Source organism: Mobula hypostoma, chromosome 8 (assembly GCF_963921235.1).
Source record: "Mobula hypostoma chromosome 8, sMobHyp1.1, whole genome shotgun sequence".
In the NCBI taxonomy this organism is placed as follows: domain Eukaryota; kingdom Metazoa; phylum Chordata; class Chondrichthyes; order Myliobatiformes; family Myliobatidae; genus Mobula; species Mobula hypostoma.
In genome coordinates this window covers 21,582,805-21,603,439 of record NC_086104.1, presented here as the reverse complement: position 1 = coordinate 21,603,439, position 20,635 = coordinate 21,582,805, and the positions used below count along the sequence as shown (strand labels likewise).

At 36.3% G+C, this 20,635-nt stretch overlaps 1 protein-coding gene across 1 annotated transcript in view; it reads left to right on the top strand.

Annotated features, from left to right (window-relative positions):
- The window catches only part of slc30a6 (solute carrier family 30 member 6), a 174,048-nt gene that overhangs the window by 107,245 nt on the left and 46,168 nt on the right, over positions 1-20,635 (top strand). The window contains exons 7-10 of the mRNA XM_063055565.1: positions 4,706-4,786; positions 6,799-6,834; positions 8,395-8,489; positions 20,172-20,220. Of these exons, the coding sequence (XP_062911635.1) occupies positions 4,706-4,786; positions 6,799-6,834; positions 8,395-8,489; positions 20,172-20,220 (261 nt within the window). The remainder of the gene's footprint in view (positions 1-4,705; positions 4,787-6,798; positions 6,835-8,394; positions 8,490-20,171; positions 20,221-20,635) is intronic.

Genomic DNA, 20,635 nt, shown 5'->3' with positions numbered 1-20,635 from the left:
GCCCTTTGAAATTCAATTGCAGTGTATAAGCCAGTTACTTAAAATGTGAAATAATTAAATGATTGATGAGGAAAGCAAGAAATATGACCATCATTTGTAATTTGTATATCTCTTTAATCATTCCTTATTCTCCCAGCACAGAAACCACAGACTTACTGCATCTGCTACTTTGTCAGACTACCTCAAGACCTGCACCTTTGCATCAGTTAAATCTTTAGAAGCTGCAAGAAACTCTGTGTTTTACTAAAATAATCAGTTGTGACTGACCCTCTCTGAAAATAATATGAGAACTAGAGCCTGTGATACAGGGAAGATGCTGCCCAATATTTGCTTTTGGGATCTAGGCAATACTGACGTTGCCAGTGGCACCTTGATCCTAAAAATGATTTTTTTTTAAAAAATTAGGACTTTTTATAATCATTCATAATCTATTGTAGTTCATGTAGAGGGAACATAGATTTATTAAAACACCTGTCATAACCTCATGAGATTTTGTAAGCATTCATTGCCAAAAATATATATTGGAAGTGCAACCTAAACATATCAATCTATTATTTTTCTGTAAGCTCTCATAAATAGCAGTAACCATGTATTCTGTTCGTGATTTAGACGAGGGAGAACTCCAAGCTTCATAATATGATATTTTACATCCATCTGAGGAGATAGGATTGGGTACATACATACATACATACTTTTGTTGGAATTATGCTATAAGCCTCTCACCAGACAACTGGAAATGGAGCACAAGACATCAAGATAAATTACACAGAAGTTGGAAGAAGAATGTATTTTAAGTGATTTCAATTTCCCAATATTAACTGGGATTGTCTTAGTATAAAAGGTTTAGGTAATGTTAAACTTTTAAAGTGCATTCTTGACAGCTTTAAATGACACTACATAGATACCCTAGTAAGCATGGAGCACTGATAAATCTAGTCCTTGGGAATGAAACAAGTTTTGAAGTATCAATGGTTGAGCACTTTGGGGATAGTGCCATGACTTGTTAAGTTTAAAAATAGTTTCAGAAATGGAGAAGGTTGGTCCAGAAATTGAGTGTCTAAATTAGGGGAAGACCAATTTCAATTTCATTAGACAACACCTAGTAAATGCTAGGCTGAGAGCATTTACTTCCAGATGTTCAGTTATTGGGACATTTTAAACGTGAACTAGCGAGCATTTAGAGCAATGTGTTGATATCATAGTTAATGGTAAGCATGAAAGCCAAGGCTTTCTGATAAAGAAAAAGAAGGAAGCTTATGTTAGGTATAAGAGTACAGAAAATGGACCAGGCCCTTCGGGAGTATAAGGGGAAGGGTTGCTTAAAAATTAGTTGGTCAAAGAGGGGCCACAAAGTATCACTATTGGATAAGATTAGGAAAAAATCCAAGGTGTTTTGTAAGTATATCAGGTATTCAGACTGAATATGAGGTGCTCAGGACCAAAGGTACAATCTGTGTATTCCCTACTTGGAAAGGCAGGGTCGGTCAGCACGGAATTTTTGGTGGGAGACTCTGTCTGACCAATTCAGTTGAGGTTTTTTTTGAAGAGCTAATCAGTGCATTTGATTAGACCAAAGGATATTGTTTTAAGGTGAAGCAAAAAGGTTTAGAGAGATCCAAGGAAGAATCTTTCACCCAGGAGGTGGAAGAAATCGGACATGTATAACATAATGTATTCAGAACACTCAAGAAGCACCTGGCCAAATACATGAATCGCCAGGGTATAATTGGCTGTGGATGAGGTGTTAGTAAATGGGATTTGTGTAGATAGGCATTTATTGGTCAGCATGGACATGGTGGGCCAAAGATGTGATGACTGACTCTCACGAGGTCCTCAGATGCAGTCTTGCTCTGTGGTCAGCAAGACACAGCTCAGGGCAAGACCTTTTCAGTTGTATTTGGTAAAGCTATCCATAGAACTTGTTTGAGAGCTGTTTAAGACCTGCCCTTAACAACAGTTTAAAATTTATAAAGTAAACGTTTGGATAGATCCATAAATTCTAACAAGAAAAAGAAACTACTTTGTATTTGTAATGATTGGCTGATCCATGGAAGTTTGCAGTTCCATACCAGAGCAATTGTGGAATCCTTCGATAGAATGCAGTTTTAGCAAAAGCAGTGATCAACCCAATATAGGTTTGAAACTTATACCTCTGCTGAGGAGACCCCAACTTCTGCACAGTTACATGATTAAATACCAACAATGTAGAGACGCATTGTTGACTTTTAAAAGCAAGATCCAGTTCATAGAGTCATAGACAACTACAGCACAGAAACAGTCCCTTTGGTGCATCCAGTCCATGCTGAACCATTTAAACTGCCCAGCCCTTTTGACCTGCACCTGGACTGTAGCCCTCCCATACATGTGCCTATCCAAACTTCTCTTAAAGGATGAAGTCGAAATCACCTTCCACCAATTGCTCATTTCTTAAACAGCAGAACAACATTAAAGTTTAAAGTACGTTTATTATCAAAGTATGTATACATATATAACCTTGAGATTCCTCTCCTAACAAGCAGCAACGAAACAAACAAACCCAAAATAAATACATATATTAAAAAAAAGACCATTGAGCACCCAATATGCAGAGTGAAAAAAAAATTGTCGTGTCCATAAAAAGAATCCATATAAGAAAAAACCTTCAAACACTCAATGTGCAGATTTTAAAAAAACAAATAGTGTTCTGAATTGAAGACTACAAGAGAATCCTGTAGTTTAGTGTGGAGCAGTGATCTGAACCGGTTTGTACCTCGCCTCGGGCCCCAACACCCTGATCTTTTCAATCTGGCCCGGCTCTTAAGTTGATGTCCAAACACTGAGTTCAGTCAAATCATTATGCTCTGGGTCCTGTACCTTGTCACCTTGATTCGACATGGCGCTTAAAACTCTTGTCCAGACATCGAGTTCAGTTGAACTGGTATGCTTTGGTGCCCAAGTGTCGCCACCTCAATTTGGCTTTCAGCACAGCACTTAAACCAACTGAACCTCGGGCCCTCCTCACTCTCAGTGACGGACCTGCTGCCTCGCCTCGCCTATGTTCTACAGAAATCAAATTCCGTCAGCTCCAAAGGAAAGTTACAAACTATTACTCGCGATAATCGTTTGCCAGGAAAAGTGTGATTAGCAAAGAATTTAGTCGTTTTCCTCGTTTCATTAGCCACCAGTAGCTTCCAATCCTCTGGAACCTCATCTCTTGCTAAGGATGATTTAAATATCTTGGCTAGGGCCCCTGCGATTTCTGCTCTATCATGTCTAAAACAACAGAAACCTTGAGGAGCTGCCAGTCCTGCCCCTACTACAACCAAGTCTCACTAATGGGTACAATGTCATAATTCCATGTGTTGATCCATGCCCCAAGCTCATCTGCCTTTCCTACAATGCTTCTTGCATTGAAATGTACAGAATTGAGGCCATAATTGACCTTCTGATTCCTGACTTTGTCTGAGGTCTTAACCACATTTGTCTCTGCAACCACTGCACTATCTGTCCTGACACTCTGGTTCCTATTACCCTAGTTTAATTCCACCTCTCCCCCCCCCCCACCCCCCAGGCAGTACTCGCAAACCTTCCTTCAAGGATATTAGTCCCCGTCCAGTAGTTTAGGTGCAAACTGTGTCTTGTGTACAGGTCCCAGTTTTCCTGGAAGAGAATCCAATGGTCCAAAACTCTGAAGTCCTTCCCCCCCCCCCCGCCCCACCAACGCCTTCGTCACGCGTTAAACTGTATGATCTTCCTGTTTCTGGCCTCATTAGCACGCACAATGGGTAGCAATCCTGAGATCACACTCTGGAGGTCCCGTCCTTTAACTTAGCGCCTTACTCCTAAACTCACTATGCAGAACTTTGTCCCTCTTTAATAAATTTCACGACACATGCTGGTGATAATAAACCTGATTCTGATTCTCTTCCTGCCCATGTCATTAGTACCAACATGGACCATGACCTCTGGCTGTTCACCATCCCACTTAATGCTGAAGACTCAATCATGGATATCACAGACCCTGACACCCAGGAGGGAACAAACTATCTGGGAATCTCACTCTCATCTACAGAACCTCCTGTCTGTTCCCCTAACTAACGAATCCCCTGTCACCACAGCGTGCTTCTTCTCCCTCCTTTCCTTCTGAGCCACAGACCCAGACTCAGTGACAGATACCTGATTACTGTGACTTTCCTCTGTAGGTCACTGTCTCTTGCAAAAAATTCCTACTTTATTTTTATTTTGCTTCATGGAAAAGAATCGTTCCTGGCAAAAAAATACAACTCAGAAAAACGTATTGGTACATTTTGATTATATTTTCAGGTTTGTTTGAAACATCTTGATTCAGCACTGTATAATGTTTCAACAATTTCTTTTTAGGTTTAACATGATGAAATTATTGAATATTACTTAAATTTTGTATAGTGTGTGTAATCTGTGGTTGAAATCTGGAAATATTAATACTTTGGTTTTCTGAACATTTGAATAATTTATCCTTGGACAAGGGAAATACTTTTTGATCAATTTTTATGAATATAAAATACTGAAGATGCTAGAAATCTGAAATAAAGACACAAAATGCTGGGAGTGTTCATCAGGTTAGAGCAATTTTAATTATGTCCCGCATCTCTTTCTACTTTGCACAGAATAGGTTATGTACTGAGAACATGCATGGATTGTTTTCCAACTGTGACACTTGTTTTCCTGCCTGATGCTTAAATTTCAGGTTTGAGAGGTTTGAAGTATTAGCAGTGTTCGCTGCCACCGTCCTGGCACAGCTCGGGGCTCTTTTCATACTCAAAGAAAGGTAGGAATGTGGGTCTTTTTCATTTGATTGACACTTAACATTTTACCATGAAAATTTATCCTAGTCTGACACGCATCAGGCTAATCAATATTTTATGAATGCAATGAACACAATTGTTCCTTTCAAACTTAAAGCAATAATTGGGGAATTTGAGAGTATTTTAGAATTGTGCCAATAAATGGGTGTGGGTGATGGAGCACATTTTGGTTATGCATTAGTGTTACTTTAAGGTTTTGTTCAGATTTAATTAATTGATCAGTTTAACCCAAAACAAAAACTTCATAAATACAAAACCCAGAAACTCTACTTAAATCCATTATTATTTAATAGCATTGCAACTATTCTAAAAGTTAATTTTCTTAAGGTGATTTCCAACTACTTTTTGAAAAATTTTCATTTTGAAGAATCTAAATTTTAAATTTTAAATCTATAAATAGTCAAGTATATCAAAGCTTCCTCTCTAAATTACTTTGAATCTTCCCTATTCAGACAGTTAATGTAATGTAGATAAAATGTTTATTTATCTATCAGGAACATGCACAACCATGTAGGTGCAAAGGAAACTTAGCGTCAGTAAGACATTTATAAGGATATCCTTAAGTATAATAGTTCAATACTTGTCCAATACTTTCAACTTGCATTTAGATATCTTACTCCAAGATGTACATATAAGCAGTGCAGGTAACCTGGCCTATGGTGCTAGCCCAATATTGTTCTTCAGACAAATGTGTGTAGTGAGAGTGCAGTTTTAATTTTGTTTTTTTCCTTCAATTTTTTTCTTCTTTCCTTCTCTCTTCCCTTTAAATTATTCCCATCTAGTTCCTCATTCCTGACAAAATTAATAACTTAGTGACTTGCTCTTGGCTTCAGTTATGTCTGTGATGTAGATAATTGCTGGAAGTATCAGACCATGCCTAACATCTGAAGCTTTGATGTTCGCTGCCCATTTTGTCCTCCGTATAGAAAATTTAAGTTCTCTTAAAAAGACAGAAAATGTTGGAAATACTCATTAGGTTAGGGAATATTTGTATTTTATGTATATTTTTTCGTCTTTGATGAGCAATTTCCTTCTTTAGGCACTACATCCATGAACCTTTTCCTCTGGTTTGCACATTATTTACCTAAAGTAAAATCATATGCTTTTAAATCTCAAAGATTGACACAATTGTTAATTAGGAGTATTCAGCTCTTAAAAACAAGAGTGCTTTTCTCAGTTCATCTTGGATGAATGGCCTAGGAAATGCTGAATGCCCTTCATAGAAACATAGAAAACCTACAGCACGATACATGCCCTTCGGCCCACAAAGTTGTGCCGAACATGCCCCTACCTTAGAAATAGGCTTACCTATGGCCCTCTATTTTTCTAAGCTCCATGTACCTATCCAAAAGTCTCTTAAAAAATACTTTAAGGTCTCTTAATTGTAATGGATATTTTTTCACACTGACCCTGGAAAAGCTGGATTGTATTTAATTCAAGCCAAAAAGAAAATAATGAAAGATTTAGACTCACCATGTTTAACGTTGCTTTCCTTCTGTAATGAAAATGTTTATATTGTGCTGAGGTGCTGTTTCATTTGTATGAACAACTATCCAATGTTTTATTTTCGTAAGTAAGTTTCACTGAGTTTTTCCAGGAACTGCTGAATTCAATCTTAAGTATCATTCATAAATTCATTCATTCATTCAGCAAAATCTGACTGATGTTTTCCCCTGTTTTACTCTGTTCCTGTGAGTCTCATTTTGCTGTTCTGATTGAAATCATTTAAGAATCAAACTGATATTTTTGGATCATAATCCTCAAGGTAAAGTGTGGGATAAAAATTAGGAATATTTTTAAAAAGCTTTGTTGTTATGGCTGATAAAGAAATAAGTAGATCAGTATCAGTATTAGTAAATGTCATTGAAAATTCAGTTTTTCTCATATCTACAAAATAAATAGGAAATAAAAAATGATTGATTTTACTGTTTTTAGTAGTGGAGTGATTTCATTTATTTGGTTTCTTCTTAAATAGTGTAGAGCGATTTCTTGAACAGCCAGAGATTCACACGTAAGTTTATTTTTAGTTAAAATTGTTATATTAACAGTAAAATTATATTTCTTAAGTTCACTTGTTAATTTGCTGCAGCCTTATGGTAAGAAAAATAGTTTTTATATCTTGACTAAACTTGTATGATTTTCTTCAAATTAATCCTCATTTTGGTCACAAAAGATAAATTGGAAAGCTTTCAATTGAAATTTCAATTAAATGTTTAATATGAAACAAAAGTGCTTGGGAAGCTGAAAGGTCTGAAAATTGCTAAGTCACTTGGGCCAGTTGGACTACACCCGAGGCTTCAGAAAGAGATAGCTGAAGAGATTGCGGAGGCATTTGTAATAATCTCTAAAGAATCATTAGATTCTGGAATGGTTCCAGAGGATTGGAAAATTACAAATGTCACTCCACTCTTTAAGGAGGGAGGGGGGCAGAAGAAATGACATTTGAGAAGTTGGGAAGATGTAGGAATCCAGTTTTAAGGAAGAGGTTTCAGAGTTCTTGGAGGCACATGATAAAATAGGCCAAAGTCAGCATGGGGAAATCTTGTTTGACAAATTTATTGGAATTTATTCTTATTTTTATTGTTATTGCAATACAGTCTGGAATCTGTCCTTTTGGTCTTTCGAGCCATGCCACCCAGCAGTCCCCCAGTTGGAGAGGGTCCAGAGGAAATTTCATGAGAATGATTCCATACATGAAATGATTCCATTAATATATGAGGAGTGCTTGACTCAGGGCCTGTACTCAATGGAATTTAGAAGAATGAAGGGGGATCTTATTGAAACCTATCAAATATTGAAAGGCCTATATAGAGTGAATGTGGAGAGGATACTTCCTGTAGTGGGAGAGTCTAGGACCAAACAGTACAGCTTCAGAAAAGAGGGACAACAATTTAGAATAGAGATGAGGAATTTCTTTAGCCAGAGAGTGGTGAATCTGTAGAATTCATTGCCACAGACGGCTGTGGAGGCCAAGTTATTGTGTACATTTAAAGTGAAGGTTGACAGATTCTTGATTAGTCAGATCGTCAAAGGTAGCAGGGAGAAGGTGGGAGAACAGGGGTTGAGAGTGATAATAAGTCAGCCATGATAGAATGGCAGAGCAGATTTTATGGGCCCAATGGTCTATTTCTGCTCCTATGTCTTATGGTCTCAAAACAAATGAGCACCCTGTCCACAGCCTGATCATATTTATTAGCAGGACATAGGCCTGTACATAATTATGACCACCTTGGGGGGGGGGGGGATCACAGCTTTCCTCATTCCTACAACAGAATTTGTTTTCCTATGAATGGTAAAATATTTCTATGACATCAGCATCGTCTTGTCAAATAGCAAAATATCACATGCACTGGAAATCCTCGTCAGGTCAACCAGCATCTTAGAGGAGAGAAATCATAGTAAATCCGTTTAATTTTATAAAATAGCTATTATATTAATGTAATTAATGTTTTTAATCATTGCATGTTTAGTAAATCCACAGATGAGTCAATATTTAGAAATAATTACAAAGCAGGTATATAATTATTAAAATTAACATTATTTTTCATGGTTTGCCTAAAAATCTCTACAGGGGGCGTCTCCTTGTTGGCACCTTTGTGGCCCTGTTCTTCAATTTACTTACCATGCTGTCTTTGAAGAACAAGTCTTTATCTTATGTTTCTGAAGGTATGTTGTTTTTGAGCATGGTGGCCACAGTGTCATTTGGTAATGCTTCCGATATTCTGGCCAATACAGAAAATGTCTACAATGTAATGGAGTAGTGTCAAAAAAATCACTTTACTTGCAGCAATGTATTAAAAGGTAACTTAAAGTTGCCTTTTAAATGAAAATTAAGGAAAATGAAAAATAAATAATTTCTTTATAGACTGGACATCTGGATATTTTATGTTTTCTCATCATGTTTAGGGATTATACACTGAAGATCTTCTGCATCCTAAAATAAAAGCAGAAAATTGCTGGAAAGTATCTAGCAGGTCAAGCAGCATCAATAGAGGGAACAGCAAAGTTAATATTTCAGATAATAACCTTTCATTACAGCTTTCCAATGGAAGATATTTCGTTGTTTGTATCTATTTTAGTATTGCTGTCTTTCCAACTTCACTCCCGAATAATCTTTATGCTTTTTATATTGCTGTCGGATATGGAAATTGATTAAAAGTGAATCTTGGCCTCAGTAACTAAGGAAGCTACTTTAAGACTTGCATTTGCAAATTAATCACAATTTCCAATACGACTGTAAATTACTATTGAATTCCTTGTCATTCCTTGACGTGTACATTCCTTGAAACCATCAGCACTCACTGATGAAATCAAAGTCATAGCATTAGAGGGGCTCTGGATGGTGAAATACTCTCTTATCCATTTTTTGTTTTGATGCTTAGTTGCAGGCAAACTATTACACAGATTATAAATTAAATGCTATGTTGTCTTCTGTTTTTAATGGTGAATGGATATTTTGATCGTTTATTAAAAGGATAAAGACTTAGAGGACTCACTTAACAGTCTGTCTATCATGCACATGCACCTGCTTCTTGTGAGCAATAGAAACATCATATAAGTTGTTCTCTCCAAACTCTATATCCAGTGGTATATTCAAATGGAAGGAAAAATGGATGTTGCTTTTTCCATTCTGCTGAGACCTGGTCTCTGCCATATTGTTATGGGGCAAATGATGAGTGAGAGGCAGGTGCATACCTTTTGTGAAAGTCATCATGGGGTTCCTGTGGAATACCTCCTGGAAAACAGCTGAATATTGATTTTGATGGAAGTTGACAAAGGGGAATCAAAGAGACAAAATAGGGTAATAATCTTAAAAACAATCAAGCTGTTCATTGCTTTGAATTATAGTATCTTAATTATTTTTCATTAAAATCTAGTTTAGCAGTTAGAAATTATGAGTACTCAGTACTAAAAGGGCATATTGAAACACAAGCATTTTTGTATTGAGTAAGAATTTTCAAAATTTCTAATACTTCTTTCTAGCCGATATTTTGCAAAATGTCAAAAACCAAAATATCCATCTTAGAGAGCAGATAGAGCTCATTGATATGCGTAGTTATCTTCTACCTGAAATAATAAATTAACTTTTAATGTAGGAGCCATGTATTCCATGTTGCACGTTTTATTATGGTAACTAGTCACGTTAGTGGGGGTGTGGAAAAAGCAAAGGGAATAGGTTATGCATTCTTGGTGGCAGTTTGTGGCTTGGGACCAATGGAGATCATATCTTTGCTGACCACTTAATACCACTTATAATACGAAAGTAAGCTCTCCAACCTAACTGGACGGTTTCTCAGATCTTACTGGCTGTTGATGGAGTAGCAGTGCTTTTATAGGTTCTCCTACTCTTTCTAATTTACTGCCTCCAACTCGTTTTGAAAACTTACTTTTAAACGCAGTACTGCTTTGTGATGAGCCGTGCTAAAGCTACTAAAAAAAGAAGAGGGCCCTCTGGTAACTTTGGAATCTATTATGGTGACACTTCGACAACACAAAATTGAACTTTTGGAGGAGTTACAGCAACTCAGCACTGAATTTAAATGAATGGATGGAAAATTGGATGCTATTCAAAAAACTTTTAAGTGAACACAATAAACGGATAAAAGAGAACGAAGATATGTTGACAACTTTAAACGCGAAGATTGACGACCTGGAACAGATCTGTGATAAACAGTTAAAGGTCAATGAAATATTAAGACAGAAGATTATTGACTTAGAAACAGAAGAAATAATCTACGCAATCAGCCTTTGGAATTTTTTGGAAACCTTTAGGCTAATTTATTTCCAAATATCTTAAACTCTCCACCGAAAATAGACTGAGCTCACAGATTGCCTGTACCAAGACCTCCTCCAGGAGGATAACCCCGCTCAGTGATAATTTGTCTTCACGACTTTCAAACAAAGGAACTTTTAATTCGTGAATCTCGTCGGAAAGGTATGATTGATTATGAAGACCAGAAGTTCAGAATTGTGGAAGATTTTTCACCCATGGTGTTGAATGAACGCTTCAAATTTTAAAAAGTCATGTCTGAGCTGTATAATAAAGGTTTTAAACCCTCTCTTCGTTACCCCACTCATCTTAGAATCATTTTGAAAAATGGTTCTCAGAGATGGTTTCACTCGACCGAAGAGGTGCAGGATTTCTTGAGTGCCAAATCAATTTCAGAAGTTTAACTGTTCAATAACTCTTTACACAAATTTATGTTGTGTCTGCTTGGTGGATCCTTTTTTAGAGTCAGCAGTCTAATTGTTCGTTACCTTCTTTAATGAACAATTTTTTTTTTACTTTTGGTATATCTTCGTATCTAATATTTTTTGTACTTTTATTACCTTGTTTAGAAAATTAAGGATTTAATATTAGTTTTCTTTGAGTTAATACTTTCTAAGTTAATATGTTTTGAACTTACATATTCTTTCTAATATTTTTATACTATAATTTTTATGGTTTTTTAAAATATGTTTAGTTTTGCTCTGTTTTTCTGTTGTGTCTTGTTGGAATGCAGTTTTGCCTTGAAAATTTTTTTTGGAGCTCAGCCAGTAGATTGTTCTGGGAGGGATGATAGGTTTAGCTGTCGACTGCTCTTTGGTCGATCTTCTGTCTTTGGGCAGGGGGTGGGGGTGTTTTTCTTCCTTTCTAACAGCTGTTTGGTTCTTTTAGCTTCATTTGTTACTTGGTTACTTTTTCTTAAAGCTCATTGTTTGGGTTTAATATATATTCCAGTGGTTTTTATTCAAACATCTCCTTTAAGCAATATTTAAAATGGACCATATTTTTAATTTACTTAGTTTTAATGTGAAAGGATTAAATCATCCTATGAAACGTAATAAGATATTTAATTGTATTAAGAAATTGAATGTCTCAGTTTTTTATTACAAGAAATACATGGTCGTAAGTGTGATAATTTATGTTTTTTCAGCCATTGGAAGGGTTTATCTTTCCATTCCTCCTTTTAGGCTAAGGCAAGAGGAGTTTCGATTCTTATAGACAATTCAGTTTCTTTCGTTCAACATAATGTAGTGTCTGATACCAATGGGTGTTTTGTTATTGTCTCAGGGAAATTAGATAATAAATTAATAGCTTTTGCTAATTTGTATGCCCTGAATATAGATGATCCAGGCTTTTTTTAAACTTTTTTTTCGCTTTTACCAGATTTGAATTTATAGTCTTTGGTTTTAGGAGAAGACTTCAGCTGTTGTTTAGATCCTGTTTTAGATCATTCTTCTTCTAAATGATTGACATGTAGTAGGTCTGCCTCCTTTATCCAATCTTTTCTAATGAAATGTGATATTGTTGATGTTTGGCTCTTTTTGCATCCAACAGATAGAGAGTAGTCATTTTTTTCTCATGTTCATCATATGTATTCCAGGATTGATTTTTTTTTTTTGCTGATAGCCAATTGATTCTATTAGTTCAATCCTGTGATTATAAAGAAATTGCTGTTTCAGATCATGCTCCTGTGTTTTTATCTTTAAATCTTACGGGTGTCTCCCGAATAAACAGATTATGGCGTTTAAATCCAACTCTGTTATCTGATTTTCTTTAATTTTTGGAGAGAAAAATTACTCGTTTCTTTGAAGAGAATATGCTAGAAGAGACTTCTAGTCTTATTTTATGGGATGCCTTTAAGGCTTATATTAGAGGACAAATTATTTCTTTTACCGCAAGTGTTAAGAAAAAAGCTAATAAGGAGAGAATTGAATTAGCTAATCAGTTGAAACAATTAGACCGAAAATATGCTTTGGCTCCAGGTCCTGCTTTATATAAAAAAAAGTGTTGAAATTGAAACTAAATATGATCTGCTTTTAACTTATCCAATTGAAACTCAACTTTTAAAAGATGAAGCAACATACATCAAAGTTGCTGGTGAACGCAGAAAGATGAAAGTCAGTTTTATGTTCATGGAGATAAAACGGGTAAACTATTGGCTAACCAATTAAAGTCCTTTATAGTTAAACTGCAAATTAAAGAAATTTGTAAAGCTAATGGTGATAAAACATCTGATCATTTAGAAATAAATGATACTTTTAGAGAATTCTATTCTAAACTTTATAGTTCTGATCCTCCTAAAGATAATACTGTAATGAATAATTTCACAGATCGATTAAACATTACTACACTTTCTGATGATCATGGAAAATTACTGGATCAGCCCAATTCTTATGAGGAAATTGCCAAGGTTGTTCACTCTTTGCACTTGGGGAAGACTCCAGGTCCTGATGGATTTTCTGGAGAGTTTTATAAGGCTTTTTCCTCTTTGCTTATACCTCACTTATACTTTGTCCTTTCGGACTCTTTTAAATTAGGTAGGTTGCCACAATCTTTTTATGAAGCCTCTATTTCGCTTATTCTTAAAAATAATAAGGATCCAACTGAATGTTCTCCTTATAGACCAATTTCCTTACTTAATGTTGATACTAAAATTTTATCTAAACTTTTGGCTTGTAGGATTGAAAATATTTTGCCATCTATTATTTCTGATGATCTGACTGGATTTATCAAAAATCGATACTCCCACTTTGATATTCATCATTTATTGAATGTTATTTACTCTTCTTCTAAAGAGATACCAGAATGTGTGATATCCTTAGATGCTGAGAAAGCCTTTGATCGGGTTGAATGGAATTATTTATTTAAAACTTTAGAAAAATTTAACTTTGGGCCTGATTTTATTCAGTGGATCAAATTACTTTATCTGTCTCCCTCCACTCAGGTTCTTACTAACTCTCAGTACTCTAAACCATTTAAACTTTATCATGGATCTAGACAAGGTTGTCCTTTGAGTCCTTTGCTTTTTGATTTGGTCTTAGAACCTTTCCCTTCTGCTTTCCGGGAATCTAATGATGTCACTGGTATTTTAAGGAGGGGCATTACCCACAAAGTTTCACATTATGCTGATGACCTTTTGCTCTACATTTCTAATGTAGAGTCTTCGTTACCTTCTCTACTTTCTTTACTTTCCTGCTTTAGTCAGTTTTCAGGATATAAACTTAACTTTCATAAGAGTGAAGTATTTCCTTTGAATAATTTGGTATTAGTTAACACTAACCTCCCTTTTAAAATTGTAAGAAATCAATTTACTTATTTGGGAATAACAATTACTAGGAATTATAAATTCCTTTTTAAAGAAATTTTTTTTTACACTTCTGAATTATGCTAAGAAGGCACTATCAAGTTGGTCACCCCTCTCCTTATCATTGATTGGCTGAATTAATTCTATTAAAATGAATATTTTGCCTAAATTTTTATATTTATTTCAGGCCGTACCTGCTTGGATTCTATTATATCTTCGTATATGGAAAAATAAAATTTCTCGATTAAATGAAGTTCATCTTCAAAAAACTAAAAAGAATGGAGGTTTAGCTTTACCCAATTTTATGTTTTATTACTGGGCAGTCAATATATAGAACCTTACATTTCGATTATATTATAGTAATTGAGAGGACTGTCCGGTCTGGGTTTTTTTAGAAGCTAATTCTGTTAATAAATTTTCTATCATTTCTCTTCTTGGATCCTCAATTCCTTTATCTTTAAGTAATTTAACTGATAATTTTATAGTTAAACACACCTTGAGGATTTGGGTACAATTTAGAAAATATTTTGGTTTATTGAGCTTTTCACTTTCAAGTCCCATTTTTTCTAACTTTTTTTTAAACCTTCTATGACTGATGTAGTTTTTAAAGAGTGGAATAGATTGGATATTAAATGTTTTTAGGATTTGTTTGTTGGAGATAGTCTGTCTTCATTTGAACAATTGTCAGCTAAGTATAGCCTACCCAAAACCCACTTCTTTTGATATTTACAAATTAGAGACTTTTTGCGTTCTCAAGTACATACATTTCCTAAAAGTCCAGATAAGAATTTACTTGATGCAATTTTTAATTTTAAATCCTTCCATAATGGATCTATATCTAATATTTATGGTATGTTGTTGGAAATGAGAAATATTCCTTTAGACAAAATTAAAAATCTCTGGGAACAAGATTTACAGATTCCAATTTCTGAGGATACTTGGAATGAAATTTTTAAATTGATTAATACCTCATCGCTATGTGCCCATCATTCCCTTCTACAATTTAAAGTGGTTCATAGGGCCCATATGACTAAAGATGAGCTCTCTCATTTTTATTCGGATATATCTCTCTAGATGTAACAGTGGAGAAACTTCACTAATTCATATATTTTGGACTTGTCCAAGTCTTGAAAAATATTGGAAGGAAGTGTTCCAAACTTTTTCAGTGCTTCTTAAAGTAAATTTTAAACTTAATCCTTTGACTGCTTTATTTGGTATTGTTGGAGGAAATGATTTTATTTTGGAGTCACATGATTTGCATATTTTGGCCTTTATTTCTCATATAGCCAGGAGGGCATTGTTGCTTAAGTGGAAGGATACCACTCTGCCTACTCCTACTCATTGGTTAAATTACGTTATGTCATGTTTAGATTTAGAGAAGATTCGCTGTTCAATTTCTGGTAGTGGGTCTAGATTTTTTGTATAATAAAAGTATATCTTTTCAATGTTATGTTTAAATTTAATGTATATGGATATGGGGTAATGAAACTATATTTGTGATTCCAGTATATTGTAATTGATATATATCTTACTGTACTCTGTATTCTTTTATGTATGAAATCAATAAAAATATTGAAAAAGAAAGACTGTTTCTATTTATCTTCCAGATGAGGAAGTTTAGTTCTAATTCTGCGTGAATAGCATGTTCCAGATACCTTTCATTTTCCATTTGGTCAGCCATCGAATTAAGTCATTAACAGAATCAGAATCAGTTTTATTATCACCGACATGTGACGTGAAAAAAGCAGCAGTTCAATGCAATACATAATCTAGCAGAGAGAGAAAAAAAAATAAATAAAAAATAATAATAAACAAGTAAATCAATTACGTATATTGAATAGATCCAAAAAAAGTGCAAAAACAAATATTGTATATTAAAAAAACAGTGAGGTAGTGTCCAAAGCTTTAATGTCCATTTAGGAATCAGATGGCAGAGGGAAAGATGCTGTTCCTGAATTGCTGAGTCTGTGCCTTCATACTTCTGTATCTCCTGCCTGATGGTAACAGTGAGAAAAGGGCATGCCCTAGGTGCTGGAGGCCCTTAATAATGGACGCTCCCTTTCTGAGACATCGCTCCCTAAAGATGTCCTGGGTACTTTGTAGGCTAGTACCAAAGATGGAGCTGATTAGATTTACAACCTTCTGCAGCTTCTTTCAGTCCTGTGCAGTAGCCCCCCACCTCCCATACCAGACAGTGATACAGCCTGTCAGAATGCTCTCCGTGATACAACTATAGAAGTTTTTGAGTGTATTTGTTGACGTGCTAAATCTCTTCAAACTCCTAATAAAGTATAGCCACTGTCTTGCCTTCTTTATAATTACATCAGTAAGTTGGGACCGGGTTAGATCTTCAGAGATCTTGACGTCAAGGAACTTGAAGCTATTCATTCTCTCCACTTCTGATCCCTCTATGAGGATTGATATGTGCTCCTTCATCTTACCCTTCCTGAAGTCCACAATTAGCTCTTTCGTCTTACTGACGTTGAGTGCCAGGTTGTTGCTGCGGCACCACTCCACTAGTTGGCATATCTCACTCCTGTACGCCCTCTCGTCACCACCTGAGAGTCTACCAATAATGGTTATATCAGCAAATTTATAGGTGCTATTTGAGCTACGCCTAGCCGCACAGTCATGTGTATACAGAGAGTAGAGCAGTGGGCTAAGCACACACCCCTGTTGTCTTTTCTGGAGTAAAGGCGGTCAAGGGGTGACTTGAACTGTATACAATTAAAGAAGCAGCAATAGGGTAGTTGAGAATCAGAATCAGGTTTAATACCACCAACATATGTTGTGAAATTTGTTAGAATCTTTTTCCAAAATCAAGGACATCTGTTTAAGATGAGAGGAATGAGTTTTAAAGGAGATCAGAGAAGAAAGCTTTTTCTTACAGTTTTTGATATCTGGAATTCATTGCCAAAGGAGGTGGGGAAGTCAGATATAATCACTATGTTAAGAGTAATTTAGATAGGCAAGGGATAGAAAGATAAAGACTTGATGTAGGTAAATAGGATCAGTATAGCTGGGCTATAGCTCTGAATGATTGTGATGGGCCAAACAACATACGAGGGGTGATTGATAAGTTCGTGGCCTGGGGTAAAAGGAGTCAATTTTAGAAAACCTAGCACATTTATTTTTCAACATAGTCCCTTCCTACATTTACACACTTAGTCCAGCAGTCATGGAGCATACGGATCCCTATTTTGTAGAAGTCAACGTTTTGGACCTCCAGAACGTGGTCCACAGCAGGGGTGATTGATAAGTTTGTGGTAGAAGGAGATGAGTTATTAACTTCAAACTTTCTGCATAATCTCTCAAAGAGTTGAACTGCACGTGCATGTAACGAGAGCTTTATAACATCGCCTTCTACCTTAGGCCATGAACTTTTCAATCACTCCTGCTTTGTACCACTTTCTGGAGGTCCAAGACGCCGATTTCAACAAAGAAAGGATCCGTATGCTCCACGACCGCCGGACTAAGTGTGTAAATATAGGAGGGGACTATGTTGAAAAATAAATATGCTAGGTTTTTAAAAGTTGACTCCTTCTACCTTAGGCCACAGATTTATCAATTACCCCTTGTATTTCTGTGCTGTAAAGCTCTGATTTCTTAACTCCCTTTATTTAGCTATAAACAAGAGTGAAGATCCCAACAACTTGAACATTGGTATGTTATCAGATTTTGGTGATTCCTGGTCTACATGTACCCTGGTTTAACCAAATTCGTGACTCTCCTTGTTTTATGGAATAAAGTTCAGAATTACTTAAAATATAAGACCATAAGATATAGGAGCAGATGTAGGCCATTTCACCTGTCGAGTCTGCTCGATCATTGCCATATCAGTGCAGAGTTTCAGGACTCTTACAAACCAAAGTCTGCAGAAGGTAGAAATCTGAAGTGAAAGCAGAAAATGGGCCATTCATATTTCTTTACAATGTAGGTTGAGGCTAATAAACCATCAAGTCTATGCTGGCCCAGAGTAATCTTATTTACCTGCAAAATTTCCCGGTAACCTATTCTTCCACCTGCCTCCTGTAGGGGCGGTTTAACAATGGCCAATTAATTTACCAACCTGCACATTCTGGCATTTTATTTATTTAGTGATACAGCACAGAGTTAGTCTTTCAAGCCACGACGCCCCATCAACCCTCAACAAACCCAATTAACGCGACCCGGAGAAAACCCACGAATTCCATGAGGAGGGCATACGGAGGCTCCTTACAGAACGGTGTCGAAATTAAACTCCAAAGTCCAGAATGCCCCGATCTGAAATAGCATTGCCCTAACCACCATGATACTGTGGCGCCCGTGGCATGTGGTAGGCAATATATGAGGGAGAGCATGCAGACTCCACACAGACATGCTAAATGGCGGGATTGAATCTAGATAGCTATGATCAGTGGAAAGAGAAGAGGAAAATGTTTTTTGCTGAAAGCCTGTATTCGAAACTGGGAAAAGTCGGAGGTGTAATAAGTTTAAAAATGCCACCCCAGAAATGACATGGCAATTGTAATAAATATGTTTCTTAGCTGTATATGTCGGTGTGCTGAGTGTAGTGTGTATAATTTCCCATTGGAAATATATGGGCTGTATTTTTTACAGATGTTTATGTCTAAGTCATGAACTAAAATAGAATATGGTGAAAATACACAAATCAGCACTTTATATAAAAATTGGCTAATATATTCAGTGTGCCATTATCTCAGCTGAAACTTCATTGACATATAGTAATGGATTCCCATTCATTCCTTACAAACTCATATGGGGATGAGGGGAGAGAATAAATCAGCCATGATCGAACGGTGGAGCAGTGTCATAGGCTGAATGGCCTAACTCTGCTCCTACATCTTATAGTCTAGCACACAAAAGTGTAACACCTTATTTTCCATATGGGAAGCCTCCAACCTGATGGCATGAACATCAATTTCTCAAACTTCCAATAATGCCCACCCCTCATCACCATTCCCCATTCCCATTTCCCTCACCTCATCTTTGCCTGCCCATCACCTCCCTCTGCTGTTCCTCCACCTTTCTTCCATAGTCTTCTGTCTTTTCTATCAGATTTCCCCTTCTTCAGCTCTGTATCTCTTTTACCAATCAACTTCCCAGCTTCACGCCGCCCCACGGTTCCACCTATCACCTTGTGTTTCTTCCTCCCTTCCCCCCTTGCCGCCATATTCTGATTCATTGCCTTTTTCACTCTAGTCCTGATGAAGGGTCTTAGCCCGAAATGTCGACAGTACTCTTTTCCATAGATACAACCTGGCTTGTTGAGTTCCTCCAGCATTTTCTGTGTGTTGCTTGGCTTAAAGACTAGTTGGTATCAGGAATGAGCTGCTAGAGGAGATAGTAGAGGCAGGTATAGTAACAACACTTAAGTGGCATGTTGACAGGTACTTGAATGAATAAGGCAAAAAAGGATATGGAATTAACGCAGGCAAGTGGGATCAGTCTAGGTAGGCATAATGGGCCTTGTCTTTGTGCTGTACAACTCTGACTCTATAAAATACAATTAAGATTTTCTGTAAACAGTAATTTTTCATGAGGACAGGGGACATGGTTCTGTCAAAGCCATTTTGTTGGCATATAGACTTGCTACAGTTCAGTACACAGTTGAGGAAGTACCATATCCTTGCTGTAAAAATAATCAAAACTGCAGGTGCTGGAAATCTGAAATATAAATGGAACACTTAATGTTTCAACTCAAAATTCTGATGAAGGGTCTTCATCATTAACTGTGCTGCCTGACCTGATGAATTTTTCCAGTATGTGCCTGCTCTGTTTACTGGTAGTTGTTTTAAGACACAACTAAACTCCTAGAAGGCGTATTGGTTACGGGCAAGCACAATTATGAAATTATCAGTTAGATTCTTTGTAGTCAGCAACATTAGCACAGGAATATTCTTCTATTGCACTGCGAAACAATGCAAAAATATTGTTAATGAGAGCTAGAGCACAGATTCATGGATACAACCTACCCCCACACCACTACTTAATAATTTCCAATGAGAGTTACCTTATGTACAGACACTCCTGTGACTAGCATCACCTTATGGACATGAAATCTATCTATATATTTATATACAAACTATATATATAATCTTATGTATTTGTATTTATTGTGCTTTTTAAATTATTGTTTTCTTTAACTTGTTGTGTTTATTTTTGTGATGCATCGGATCCTTAGTAAAGTCTTCCTTTACACTTGCATGCTGGAAATGACAAACGATCTTGATCTTAAAAAGAAGTAATGTAATGGGCCTTCCTGCTCTCTTTGCAGCTGCCAGTACAAGTTGGCTGCAGGAACATGTTGCTGATCTAAGCCGAAGGTAAGAGTGATTCAAAACTGTTGATTGATGTGATGTTGTCCTATAGGTAAAAAAAAGTTGAAGACCCTTATAGCATGAAATTAGTTTCCTTTGCATTATACAGTTGTACTGTATATCTGAGAGCCAATGAGTGCAGTAGAATCAAAAATTTACAACAATGAGCGAGACACTTCAGACCATTGTGTCCAACCCAATCAAAAAGGTACAACCCCACCTTATGCATGTTATAGTACTGGGTCATGGCTCTATGGTGCACTTCCAAGTTATTTTTGAAATGTTTCTCCCTCTAGTTTCAGACTCTGTATCAAGCTTTGGGTGAAAATTTGTTTTCTCACTTCCCTTCTTCTATCAAGAACTTAAAATCTACGACCTTGGCCATTTAAGTCACCCCTCTGCCTCATTTGTTTTAACCATC